The 13,919-nt window shown below is 45.1% G+C and overlaps 1 protein-coding gene across 1 annotated transcript; it reads right to left on the bottom strand.

Annotated features, from left to right (window-relative positions):
• Window positions 1-3,089: 3,089 nt before the first annotated feature.
• Window positions 3,090-13,913, bottom strand: GTF2H5 (general transcription factor IIH subunit 5). The gene is made up of 3 exons (XM_084284561.1): window positions 13,853-13,913; window positions 13,602-13,698; window positions 3,090-3,484 (listed from the first exon to the last, which is right to left on the bottom strand). The coding sequence occupies exons 2-3, from the start codon at window positions 13,634-13,636 to the stop codon at window positions 3,304-3,306; spliced, it is 216 nt and encodes a 71-aa protein (XP_084140687.1). The 5' UTR covers window positions 13,637-13,698; window positions 13,853-13,913; the 3' UTR covers window positions 3,090-3,303.
• Window positions 13,914-13,919: the final 6 nt, after the last annotated feature.

The following is a 13,919-nucleotide window of genomic DNA, read 5'->3' as shown; positions in this document are numbered from 1 at the left end:
GTTTAAAGTTAATTACTACTCAAAAGCAACTGTTCACATCAAAAAACACAACCAAGTGAACTTACAAGGTTTTTTAGGACTTCTAAGTATAAGTAATTAGAAGGTAACAAATGAAGTTCAAGTAAGCATCCCTTAGGTGATAGCCCTACCGTGCTATTCCTCCATTAGGCTAGATCATAAAATCCTTTAAGTTGGAAAACACCTTCAAAATCATCAAGTCAAACCATCACCTTAACACTACTAAGTCCACCACTGGAGCATGCCCCTAAATGCTACATCCACACATCTCTTACATGTAAATGCCTTCAGGGATGGGGACTCCACCACTTCCCTGGGCAGCCTGTCTGAATGCTTGGCCAGCCTCTCCACAAAGAAATTCTTCCTGCCATCCAGTCTAAACTTCCCCTGGTGCACCCTGAGGCTATTTCCTTGTGTCTTGTCACTTGACACCTGAGAAAAGAGACTGACACCTCCCTACAACCTCCTTTCAGGTAGTTGTAGGGAGCAATGAAGTCTCCCCTAAGCCTACTTTTCTCCAGACTAAGCAATCCCGGTTCCCTCAGCTGCTCCTCGTAAGTCTTGTTTTCTAATTCCTTTTTCTAGGTGCTTTCAGCTCAGACTGAAGGCAGGATGCTGAGCACCACCTCAACCCCTAGCAGTGAAAGCTCATCAAGATAAAGTGTGCTGCTTCACCAGGAAGCAACAAAGAAGTCTGTCATTTGAGCTCCATTTCCAAGGCTCAGGCAGGGCCTAACCCTAGGCCGGATACCAGCAAAACACAAAACAAAACAAAAACTTCACTAGATATGGACAGAAATGTTAAATTAGCATTTAGAAGACTTGCTAAGGGAGTTGAGGTTGTTCAGCCTGGAGAAGGCTCCAGGGAGACCTTACAGCGGGCTTCCAGTACCTAAAGGGGGCCTACAGGAAAGCTGGGAAGGGACTCTGTCAGGGAGTGAAGTGACAGGCCATGGGGAAATGGCTTTAAACTAAAAGAGATTAGATTAGGTTTAAATTGGACATAAGGAGGAAATTCTTCAGTGTGAGGATTAGAAGTTAAAAATCCTATGCCTGTTTACTAGGGGAAAAAAAAAAAAGATATAAGAAGGCAGGCATAAATGTTTATATAGGGTAGAAATTTTACCCCTCTGTATTATACATGCCAATTATTGCTGGAAAACCAAAGCAAATATAACCAAAAATATATACAATAACAATGTCGTACAATTAGCCATGAGAAAAGACAAGAACTGCAACAACTTTACCAGACTCAAAATGAAAAATCACAATACAACTGTAGCACTATCCATGCTAAAGACAAGTTTAATAGGTGTAATTCTAACGTTATTTTTCAAATAATGTAATTTGATGAGAAGGATCAGTTACCTTTCTTCGAAATCTGGATAGAGAATAAAGTAGGATTTCAAAGAAAGGATAAGACACTTAAATAAAATGTATTAAATTATCATAAAATGTTAAGACACACTATTGATAAGCACCTAAAGAACATTCTACAAAATTACAGTTACGGGGTCAGTATCTGAGTAGTTCCAAGAAAGAGTTTAGGAACCATAAACTCTCTCTTCATACTCTCCATATTCTCTCTTCAAGACCACTTCCTCATTTGTATAGCTATCAATTTTCAACTTTTTCTTTCAATAAAAACACATGGCCGGTTCTTGATCTACATGAGCAGGGAAGCATTCACTTGGGAAAGATGAAACAATCTGGACCCAAATCCATTGTTCTGTACAGAGAGATGGGGGAAAGAAGGGGCAGGAACGACAATTCCAGGAATTACAAACAGCTCAATTCTACAGGATTAGTCATTGTTCCATGGAAGCCTAAATATATGCAATTTTACAGAACTTTCTTTAGAAAGCTTTTTGATCAAAAACATCTAATAAAATTTTTCTCCTGAAGCTTCAAAATTCTCAAATGAAAGAAGAAAAACACCTTGCTATCGACTGGATAACCAAAAATGCAATGGTGTGAGAGTCAGATTAAAAAAGCCAACAACCACTATTACTTAAAAAAGCCATTCTATTTACAACTGTTTTTTCCCTGAAAGGGAAGATGGCATCTCTCCAACATCGATGAGCAGTTCTGAAAACCACGCTTTCTTTTGAAGCAATGTCCTAGAAGGCTTTCAATTATAGATGATCATTCATAAATCCAATACATTTGGATATTCTGAATAGGAAGCAGGGTAAGAAAGAAAAAATATAATGCATTATTCTTGTTTCTGTAACCTGTATCTGTCATATTTGTAGCCAGAAATCTTTGCAGGCTTTATCATCATGCACTAGCTGACTTACTGAATAAGCCAGTGTTTAAATTAGTGAGTTACAGATGCAAACTATCAGCATAAAAAAAATGAGGCCTTTTCTTTGTAGGTTTTATCAAACAAGCAACAGAGGAGAAACATACCAACTGAACCAAAAAATATATATATATCTTTTTTTTTTTTTTTGTAAATAGAACAATGAATTCTTTATTTTCTCCTTCCTGTTCACATAGCTTCTTGCGATTAGGTAGTAGCTTCAGTGAAAAAAAATACAAGCAATGACATCTAAAGGACTGGTCTCCAATTTACATTCCCCTTTTAACTTGCTATTGTTGATGGAACTAATCAGTTTACAACTCATATGTTATGATGCAGGGTAACAGATTTTGCCTCTACCTGACAAAACCCTAAATTCCCACCAGAACTCCCCAAACCCAGAACACAGAAACCATAGCCTTAGTAAAACTAGACAATTATTATGAGGTATATGTAAAACGTTTGACAGAAATGTTTGATGTATAAAACTCATTAAGTTAAAACAATATCCGATTTCTTCTGACTGTACCTTCAACTTACAGGGATGTTCCATCAAGCACAGATACTTTAACAGATATTCTTTACATTCCATCAGTCACACTATAACCAGATTTCATCAATTCCACAGGAATATAACTTGTCAGGAAAGTTCATATAGCATTCCAAAACTGAAACACCACTCTAATTTTTGGGTCATACCATTTAACAAGATAATCCTAAAGGAAAAAGGGAAAGCATGCATCAAAAAAACACTCTATGCAAAACCTCAAGTATATCATTTTATGGATTTTAATAAAGATACCATAATCTTTCAAAGTGAGAAACAAAATTCAAGAATATTTTGAAAACTACCAGTTTTCTAGAATAGCCACTTTCAGGTAGAACTTACTAACCATAATTTATCTATTAAAACAGTAACAACCCAAGTTATTGAAATTCACTATTCCCAAACTGGCAGTAGTCTCATTTCTCCAGCCTTTTTATTTCTGAGTAATAGGAAAAGAGTTCTGGTCCATTAGCTCGCCCACTCTCTCCTGAAGGAAGTTAACCAACTCAGCTAAAACAAAGACATGAGTTTCATCCAGGTCTTGTATGATGAACTTCTTTCCCAGCGCATTTGACTCATCCAAGTAGAGCAGAAACTGCTTCATTGCTGGGTCGCTGTAGAGACAAACACACATCAGATTCTGTCTCATTGCAATAAGATACAGCTAAAACCAAACAAACCCACACCCTTTTAAGACACTTCGAAAGTTATTTGGGAAATAACACTAATGTCAAGAGCTGCTCACAATCTTAAAATAAGATTATGAAGCTTTTGAAACAGTTGTTTCTCTGGAAATAAAATTGTTTTGGTTACTGTAGAGATAAAAACATAATTTATAACCATGTCGAAAAAGAGTGGGCTGCTTGATTAGCAGAGAAGTGCCACTACATTGCATTTACACAAGTAGCTTAAAAAAAAAAAAAGCCTCACCTTAACAAGGTGAGTTTAAACTTACATTTCTGTTTTCAGAAATAGCACTTTGAAGCACATTTTTGTGTAAGTGTAACCAAAACCCAGCAGAACAAACACCTTGAAGTAGAATATCATAGAAAGCAAGTGGTCACGTGGTTGTATACGAACTGTACATTTACCACTCCAACTAACAGTCTCTTCTTTTTCATGATATCACCTTGGAAGTTAAATATAAGTGTATAGGAGAGAACATTTCAGAAGCATGCAAATTACGTAACTGAGATGGATGCATTATACTGAGCAGCTAGATAAAGAAAAAGTAGCTTCAAAATATAAGCTTTGATCCACTGCAATTTTGAAGAATTGAGACATAATATTATTTTCAGTTTTTTTTTTTTTTTTTAAACAAAACAGGAAAGGAATGGGATTTGGTAACACTTCGTATTGGGTTGCAATAACTGGTGCATGAATATGTGCAGGAAATTGCAGTTGGGTAGCTCAGAACACTTTAAAATTATGAATGTGGTTGTTTTGGCAAAGTAGTAATTGGCAACACCATCTCAAAAGAATTCCTTGGTCAATTGTCTCTTTTAAATGCAGTATAAGGATCAACATTCCCTCACCTAAGATAGATATGACAATAAAGCCATACACTATGAAACCAAACCCCTCTCCATGCTCAGCCACCAGCAACTCAAAAAGCAATCGTTAATATTAGCCTCAAACTTGTACAAGTATGATTAAAACAAGGTAAGTCCGTAAAGTACAAAATAATTTTGAGGCAAGGAGAATGTGAAAGTCTGTAATCTCCATCTTCTTTAGCAAAGTTATTCCTTATGTGTTCTGGCATGTAAGAAGAGAAGTAAAAGATGACACAAAAGATTTAAGAAAAATCAGATACTAGAAATATGTGGTTCCCAGCTGTCGTGGTTTAACCCGACCGGCAGCTAAACACCACGCAGCCGTTCGCTCACCCTCCCCCCTCCCTCTCTGGGACGGGGGAGAGAAATGGAAAGTGAAGCCCGTGAGTTGAGATAAAGACAGTTTAATAAGACAGGAAAAGAAAAAAAAAATAACAAAAATAATAATAACAATAATAATAATGATGATACAATGGGGATAATACGAAAGTAATAATAGTATGTACAAACAAGTGATGCACAATGCAATTGCTCACCACCCGCTGACCGATGCCCAGCCTAACCCCGAGCAGTCCGGCCCCCTCCCCCCGGCTAGCCACCCCTAAATATTGTTTAGCATGACGTCAGATGGTATGGAATACCCCTTTGGCTAGTTTGGGTCACCTGTCCTGGGTCTGTCCCCTCCCAGCTCTTACTGCACCCCCCAGCCTGCCCGTTGGCAGGACAGAGCAAAGGCTGAGATGTCCTTGGCTTAGTATAAGCACTGCTTTGCAACAATTAAAGCATCGGGGTGTTATCAGCACTCTTCTCATTCTAAGCCAAAACACAGCATTCCACCAGCTACTAGGAAGAAAATTAATTCTGTGCTAACTGAAACCAGGACATCTATCCACCCCTTATTCCATACCATTTATGTCATGCTCAGGTTACACTCTTTTCCATACATTCTAATTAGTCACCTATAGTAATCATGGTAGTGATAACATACAGTATAATATACTATTTAACATGGTGCAATTCAGTTCATGGGCTATTCTCACCCAGTATTAAATCTCCTTGAGGTACACACCGGACCTCTCCGTTCTTTTGCATCACCCACCAAGTATATCCAGGTCCCTGAGCGAAAACAATTCCACGAATAGGTTTGCCTTTTCCTGAGGCAGGAGTAGCCCAGACTGTTTTACCCAGCATATTTTTTACTTGCACTACAGGAACTTTATCCCCATCTACAGTACGTAACAGGTTTGATTGGGCAGGTCCAGCTCGGTTGGTAGATCCCCTAGTATTGACTAACCAGGTGGCCTTTGCCAAATGCGTATCCCAGTTTTTGAACGTCCCAGCGCCCATTGCTTTCAAGGTAGTCTTTAACAGGCCATTGTATCGTTCAACTTTCCCGGAGGCTGGTGCATGATAGGGGATGTGATACACCCATTCAATACCATGTTCTTTGGCCCAAGTGTCTATAAGGTTGTTTCGGAAGTGAGTCCCATTATCTGATTCTATTCTTTCTGGGGTGCCATGTCGCCATAGGACTTGCTTTTCAAGGCCCAGGATGGTGTTCCGGGCGGTAGCATGAGGCACAGGATATGTTTCCAGCCATCCGGTGGTTGCTTCCACCATTGTAAGTACGTGGCGCTTGCCATTGCGAGTTTGAGGGAGTGTGATGTAATCAATCTGCCAGGCCTCTCCATATTTATATTTCAGCCATCGTCCTCCATACCAAAGAGGCTTTGACCGTTTGGCTTGCTTGATTGCAGCACATGTTTCACAGTCATGAATAACCTGTGCTATAGCGTCCATGGTCAAGTCCACCCCTCGATCACGAGCCCATCTGTATGTTGCATCTCTACCTTGATGGCCTGAGGTGTCATGGGCCCATCGGGCTATAAATAATTCACCTTTATGCTGCCAATCCAGGTCCACCTGAGCTACTTCAATCTTAGCAGCCTGATCCACCTGCTGGTTGTTTTGATGTTCTTCAGTAGCCCGATTCTTGGGCACATGAGCATCTACGTGGCGTACTTTCACAGCCAGGTTCTCTACCCGAGCAGCAATATCTTGCCACAATGCAGCAGCCCAGATGGGTTTGCCCCTACGCTGCCAGTTGTTTTGCTTCCATTGCTGTAACCATCCCCACAGGGCATTTGCTACCATCCATGAATCGGTGTAGAGATAGAGAACTGGCCATTTTTCTCGTTCAGCAATGTCTAAAGCCAGCTGAATGGCTTTCACTTCTGCAAACTGACTCGATTCACCTTCTCCCTCAGCAGCTTCTGCAACTCGTCGCGTAGGACTCCATACAGCAGCCTTCCATCTCCGATGCTTCCCCACAATACGACAGGACCCATCAGTGAACAGGGCATATTTCTTTTCATTCTCTGGCAACTGGTTGTACAGTGGGGCTTCTTCAGCACGACCCACCTCCTCCTCTGATGATATCCCAAAGTATTTGCCTTCTGGCCAGTCCATGATCACTTCCAATATTCCTGGGCGACTGGGGTTTCCTATTCGAGCCCGCTGAGTAATCAGTGCAACCCACTTGCTCCATGTAGCATCAGTTGCATGATGCGTAGAGGGGACCCTTCCCTTGAACATCCAGCCTAGTACCGGTAATCGGGGTGCTAGGAGGAGCTGCGCTTCAGTACCGACCACCTCCGAAGCAGATCGAACTCCTTCATATGCTGCCAATATCTCCTTTTCAGTTGGAGTATAGCGGGCCTCAGATCCTCTGTATCCCCGACTCCAAAACCCCAGAGGTCGACCTCGAGTTTCCCCAGGTTCTTTCTGCCAGAGGCTCCAGGTGGGGCCGTTCTCCCCGGCTGCAGTGTAGAGCACATTCTTTACATCTGGTCCTGTTCGAACTGGCCCAAGGGCTACTGCATGGACTATTTCCTGCTTGATTTGTTCAAAGGCTTGTCGTTGTTCAGGGCCCCATTCAAACTCATTCTTCTTGCGAGTTACTTGGTAGAGTGGGTTTACAATCAGACTGTAATTTGGGATGTGCATTCTCCAAAACCCCACAACACCTAGGAAAGTCTGTGTTTCTTTTTTGTTAGTTGGTGGAGACATAGCTGTTATTTTGTTGATCACATCCATTGGGATTTGACGACGTCCATCTTGCCATTTTATTCCTAAAAACTGGATCTCCCGTGCAGGTCCTTTGACTTTATTTTGTTTTATGGCAAAACCGGCTTTCAGAAGGATTTGGACTATTTTCTTCCCTTTCTCGAAAACTTCCTCTGCTGTGTCACCCCACACAATAATGTCATCGATGTACTGCAGGTGTTCAGGAGCTTCCCCCTGCTCTAGTGCAGACTGGATCAGCCCATGGCAAATGGTAGGGCTGTGTTTCCACCCCTGGGGCAGCCTATTCCAAGTATATTGGACTCCCCTCCAAGTGAAGGCAAATTGTGGCCTGCACTCTGCTGCTAGAGGGATGGAGAAAAATGCATTAGCGATATCAATTGTGGCGTACCACTTGGCTGCCTTCGATTCAAGTTCATACTGAAGTTCCAGCATGTCCGGCACTGCAGCACTCAGTGGTGGCGTGACTTCGTTCAAGCCGCGATAGTCCACTGTTAGTCTCCACTCGCCATTAGACTTTCGCACTGGCCATATGGGACTATTGAAAGGTGAATGAGTCTTGCTGATCACTCCTTGGCTCTCCAATTGACGAATTAGCTTATGGATGGGAATCAGGGAGTCTCGGTTGGTGCGATATTGCCGCCGGTGCACAGTTGTGGTAGCAATTGGCACTTGCTGTTCTTCGACCCTCAGCAACCCCACAACAGAGGGGTCCTCTGAGAGACCAGGCAAGGTAGATAATTGTTTAATGCCCTCTGTCTCTAAGGCAGCAATACCAAAAGCCCACCGGAACCCTTTTGGGTCCTTGCAGTATCCTCTTCTAAGATAGTCTATGCCAAGGATACATGGAGCATCCGGACCAGTCACAATGCGGTGCTTTTCCCACTCATTCCCAGTCAGACTCACTTCAGCCTCCAATACAGTCAACTGCTGAGATCCCCCTGTCACTCCACAAATATAGATGGGCTCTGGTCCTTTATAGCTCGATGGCATTATAGTACATTGTGCACCGGTGTCTACTAAAGCCTTATACTTCTGTGCGCGTGATGTGCCAGGCCATCGAATCCACACAGTCCAATAAACTCGATTGTCCCTTTCCTCCCCCTGGCTGGAGGCAGGGCCCCCCTAATCCTGGTCAGAATCTTCCTCGTTTCTGTGTTTGAAGGACTGTCTGCTGGAAGTTGGAGCAGCAAACTTTTCGGAGAATCCCTTTTTCCTGGTTGTTTTCTTTTGCAACTCACGTACCCGTGCCTCTAGGGTCGCGGTAGATTTTCCATCCCACTTTCTCATGTCCTCTCCATGGTCTCGTAAGTAAAACCACAGGGTGGCACGGGGTGAGTACCCACCATATCGTCTTCCTTGTGTGGGTGAACGACTACCCCTGACAGCTGAGACACTGCTTTGTACAGGTGCGAAGGAGAATAATCTCTCTTCAAGTTGGTGAACCTTTTCAGAAAGTTTCTCCCAAGTGTTCTCCTTTGGTCGGTGGGCACTGGTTGGTTCAGGTGGGGAGGACAATAGATTCTCTTCAAGTTGGTGAACCTTTTCAGAAAGTTTCTCCACAGCTGAGACGCAGGCCTGTAAGGAAGAGGAGAGACTTTCTTCGTACTGCCGGAGTTGTTTAGCCGCTTCACCCACTGTGGGTTCCTCATCCTCTTTCCAGGCCATTATTGCCAATGAGCTGGCATATGATGATGGTGCACTCCGTACAAACTTCCGCCACATGGGTCGTGTACACTTGACTTCATCTGGATCTGTGGATGTTTGATTGAGGTCTGGATCCTCATAAATCACTTCCCGTACGGCTAATTCCCTCAGGTACTGGATTCCCTTCTCCATAGTGGTCCACTTGCCTGGTAGACATAAAATATCTTCCTTGAAGGGATACCTTTCCCTCACAGCTGAGAGGAGACGCCTCCAGAGGCTGGTGGGTCGTGCTCCATCTGCAATTGCTTTGTCAATGCCGGCGTCTCGAGCAAGGGATCCCAGCCGCTTGGCTTCCCTGCCGTCTAATTCCACACAATTGGCTCCAGAGTCCCAGCACCGGAGCAGCCAGGTGACAAGCTGCTCACCTATACAGCGACCAAAATCTTTTCGCACATCTCGTAGCTCGCGCTCGTTTAGGCTTCGGGTAGTTACTGTTGCTCTTTCGGCATCCTCATCTTCCTCCTCCTGAATCCTTGACGGCCCAGCGTCGTCATCATCTTCGTCATCTCTATACTTAGTTTTGGCAGAAGCCTTACCTGGATTGGCAGAAGACTCTCTGCGTTCTAAACGACTTGAATTTCTGTACCATATTTTCACCTTCTCTACAGGGGCAGCTTGCACTGCTACTGCTCGTTTCTCTGACTTTGTTACAGGGTCTGCCACAGGGGTTGGAATGCCCTCTGCAGGGTCAACTTGCACTGCTACAGCTCGTTTCTCTGACACGGCCACAGGAGCTGGAGCGGCTACAGGAGCTGGAGCAGTTGCAGGAACCGGAGCTGTAGCGGCTACAGGAGCTGGAGCTGGAGCAGTTGCAGGAGCTGGGACTGGAGCAGCAGTAGGAGCTGGAGCTGGAGCGGCTTCAGGAGCTGGAGCTGGAGCGGCTTCAGAAGCTGGGACTGGAGCAGTTGCAGGAACTGGGACTGGAGTAGCGGCCGGAGCTGGAACTGGAGCGACTGCAGGAACTGGGACTGGAGCAGCTGCAGGAGCTGGAGCTGGAGCGGCTTCAGGAGCTGGAGCTGGAGCAGTTGCAGGAACTGGGACTGGAGTAGCGGCCGGAGCTGGAACTGGAGCGACTGCAGGAACTGGGACTGGAGCAGCTGCAGGAGCTGGGACTGGAGCGGCTGCAGGAGCTGGGACTGGAGCGGCTGCAGGAGCTGGGACTGGAGCGGCTGCAGGAGCTGGGACTGGAGCGGCTGCAGGAGCTGGAGCTGGAGCGGCTGCAGGAGCTGGGACTGGAGCGGCTGCAGGAGCTGGGACTGGAGCGGCTGCAGGAGCTGGGACTGGAGCGGCTGCAGAATCCACCGTAGGGGTCACAGTGGCCGTTGGATCTGTCACAGGGTTTGGAGTGGCCGCAGGGTCTGTCACTAAGTTGACAGCAGTATCAATGGCAGCTCGATAGGCATGAGCCAGGCCCCAGCACGTTACAATGATTTGTGTTACTTTGGAACTGCCAGAATCATTACACCTTTTTTTCAAGCATTCTGCCAGTTTTTGAGGATTTTGCCATTGTTCAGGGGTGAATTTCCAACACACTGGGGGTGCCAACTGCTCTAGATGCCTGCCCATATCCACCCATACTCCCTGCCACCCACAACTATACTGCCTCCGGGCAGATCTCCGGATGAGCTTCATAAGTAGTTGTTTAACTTTAAGCAGAATCTGAAGTGCATTCATGAGGCAGAACAACAAGACTATGGTATTCTGAGTATTCCAGAAATATTCAATATCTTGGAGAGCTATTGTAATAAGCTCAGGGGATAAGAGGGTGGTGAAGGAGGAAGGCAGAGTGACCCAGGAGGATACAGGGGTGGTGAAGGAGAAAGGGAGAGTAAGCAAGTAAGGAAAAATATCCTCCCCTTTCCCCTCCACAGATTGACTCTCTAATGGAGAAAAACAATAGGTATAATTGCTAATAGTTCCCAAGATGCTGTTTCCAAAGTACAGAGTCCACGATGTTACTGAGTATAAATACCAAGTTAGAGTCATGACCAGATATCTTATCGTCTCATAAGCCATTGCTATAACACTTAGTACCATAATGGTCTGAAACCAGGGCCCGGAGAGGAGAAACAACACTACAGAGAGCAAATACGGAAAATAATGTACTATAATACTCAATTTGGAAAACAGGCGCAGCAGAGTTGTGATTAAAGCAATCAGCATCATGACAAGTGACTATTAAGCAGGTCTAATCCTTACACCAATTTTAGTTTAACACACTCTGATCAGATCTGCCGTTATCTCAACCTTTCGGGCCCCACGTTGGGCGCCAAAAAGACTGTCGTGGTTTAACCCGACCGGCAGCTAAACACCACGCAGCCGTTCGCTCACCCTCCCCCCTCCCTCTCTGGGACGGGGGAGAGAAATGGAAAGTGAAGCCCGTGAGTTGAGATAAAGACAGTTTAATAAGACAGGAAAAGAAAAAAAAAATAACAAAAATAATAATAACAATAATAATAATGATGATACAATGGGGATAATACGAAAGTAATAATAGTATGTACAAACAAGTGATGCACAATGCAATTGCTCACCACCCGCTGACCGATGCCCAGCCTAACCCCGAGCAGTCCGGCCCCCTCCCCCCGGCTAGCCACCCCTATATATTGTTTAGCATGACGTCAGATGGTATGGAATACCCCTTTGGCTAGTTTGGGTCACCTGTCCTGGGTCTGTCCCCTCCCAGCTCTTACTGCACCCCCCAGCCTGCCCGTTGGCAGGACAGAGCAAAGGCTGAGATGTCCTTGGCTTAGTATAAGCACTGCTTTGCAACAATTAAAGCATCGGGGTGTTATCAGCACTCTTCTCATTCTAAGCCAAAACACAGCATTCCACCAGCTACTAGGAAGAAAATTAATTCTGTGCTAACTGAAACCAGGACACCAGCCTTCTCCCACACCCCCTTTTTGACGGGTGCAGGGAGGTTTCTTTTTGCTTGTTTCATTCAGCTGTATCTTACCAACATGCTACTGGTACTAGATGGCACTTGTCCTAATTGGTATGACCAGTCTGATGTTAGGCAATACGCAGACTGATTTTTACATAATCAACATTCAGAGCTGTAATCAGTGCCAGTAGAAATATACTACAGGACAAACACTGATCTTGTTCAGTATTTGAAGGTTATAACCCTTGATATTTTATCCCAAGCACAGCTTAGCTATATACTGGAATAATATAGAGAAAGACCTACCCAGTATCAGCATTTCACTGTTTTGTTTGTGTGATTTAAACATTCAGAAGCATCTTTTTTTCCCCACTCTCTGCCTACTTGTTTTCTTGAATACCCTCAAAAATTTGGGTTGTAAAAAATTTATATCTGAAGCGTAAACAAGAGGACAGTTTTGCAAGAATCTTGCATTTTCTTCTAGGATGGAACTTTGTGCCCAGTCACTGGCTACCCTTATGCAATGCCAGGGAGAAAACAAGAAACATCCAACACAAAGATTGGTTTCCCAAGGGCCTGTTGAAACTGTAATAACAAACAGCGTAGGGTTGTTATCAGATAGAAGATTCCTTTCCCTTCCAGGGAGGATGATTAAGTTCCATTCTAATACTAACAGGAAAGTGGTCATGAGGCTGTACAAGAAGACTGATCTTTCAGTATATGAAAAACAAATAAGGTGCAAAACACAACACTGTACTAACTGTGTGGGGTATTAGAACGTCTTGCTTTGTTGGTCAGTAATTCTGCTTTGGGCACCTTTACATAATCACCGAAGCACTTACATAGTCATATAGACACTTTCTTGTGTTTGGGTTTGTCAACATCCCACAGTGGGGACAAATTTGAGCAGATAAGCTTTTTGTTATGGTAGAATTCAGGCCTGAAGCTGCTCACACACAGCCATGAGATATCCAGACGTGAGCTGGCCCATGTCCAGTCAGCCTGGAAGTTAATACAGCGAGCACGCAGTTGCTTCTGCCCTTTTGCAGTTATATCCTGTAAATATGTTTACAATTTAAGCATACAGCAGATATATTATGCCGTGTAATGATAGGTTATGCCTCCACAACCCTCCTTTAACGTGGAGGCAAGCAATTACCAGATCCTTAGCCTAGACTGCGTGCAAACAGATGCCCTGTGCGTGTCAGCAGCTGACTGGTACACATTACACGAGTGCTACTCCTAGAGCATGGCCTACGGAGCCACACACCAGCCCTGCATGGAATTTGGGCTGGAATTAACGAAAATAAGGGTGGAAAATGATATAATTTCCCCTCCAGAATCACTAAAGGGACGACACACGGCCCAGGCGCCAAACCACCACACACTACGTGTAAGGAACGCGTGACGGTGGAGAAACAACAGCGGAAAGGCAGCGTTTATGTGGAAAATAACAAAACCCTGGGAGGAAAACCCCTCGGCAGGGCGCGGCGCCCTCACCACTCGATCAGCACGCCCTTCAGCACGTTCACCATCCTCGCAGGCTCTCGCACGGCTCCCGGGAGGCACGGGCTGGGCTCACACAGGCAGGGCCGGCCTGGAGGGACAAGAAGAAGGAGATGGAGACGGAGAAAGGAGCCGCGGTCCCACCCGGCACCCCGCCACCCGCCCGCCCTGAGCGAGGCGGCTCTGAGGGTTGCAGCGCCCACAGCCCCCGCGCGCCCCCGCCCCCGCCCCCGCCCCCCACGCACCCTCAGGCGCGCACGTCCCCGCCGCTCCGGCCGCGCGCGCACTGCGCAGGCGCCGCGCCTCGCCCCG

Source organism: Netta rufina, assembly GCF_964035555.1.
Source record: "Netta rufina genome assembly, chromosome: 3".
In the NCBI taxonomy this organism is placed as follows: domain Eukaryota; kingdom Metazoa; phylum Chordata; class Aves; order Anseriformes; family Anatidae; genus Netta; species Netta rufina.
Note: the sequence above shows the minus strand (reverse complement) of the source record. Positions and strands in the feature narration are given on the sequence as shown.

Coding starts and splice junctions, on each gene's coding strand:
- GTF2H5 (XM_084284561.1), bottom strand. CDS start 13,636: ATGGTGAACGTGCTGAAGGGCGTGCTGATCGAGTG. Junction 3,485..13,601: donor AAGGGCGTGCTGATCGAGTG/GTGAGGGCGCCG, acceptor TTGTCTCTACAG/CGACCCAGCAATGAAGCAGT.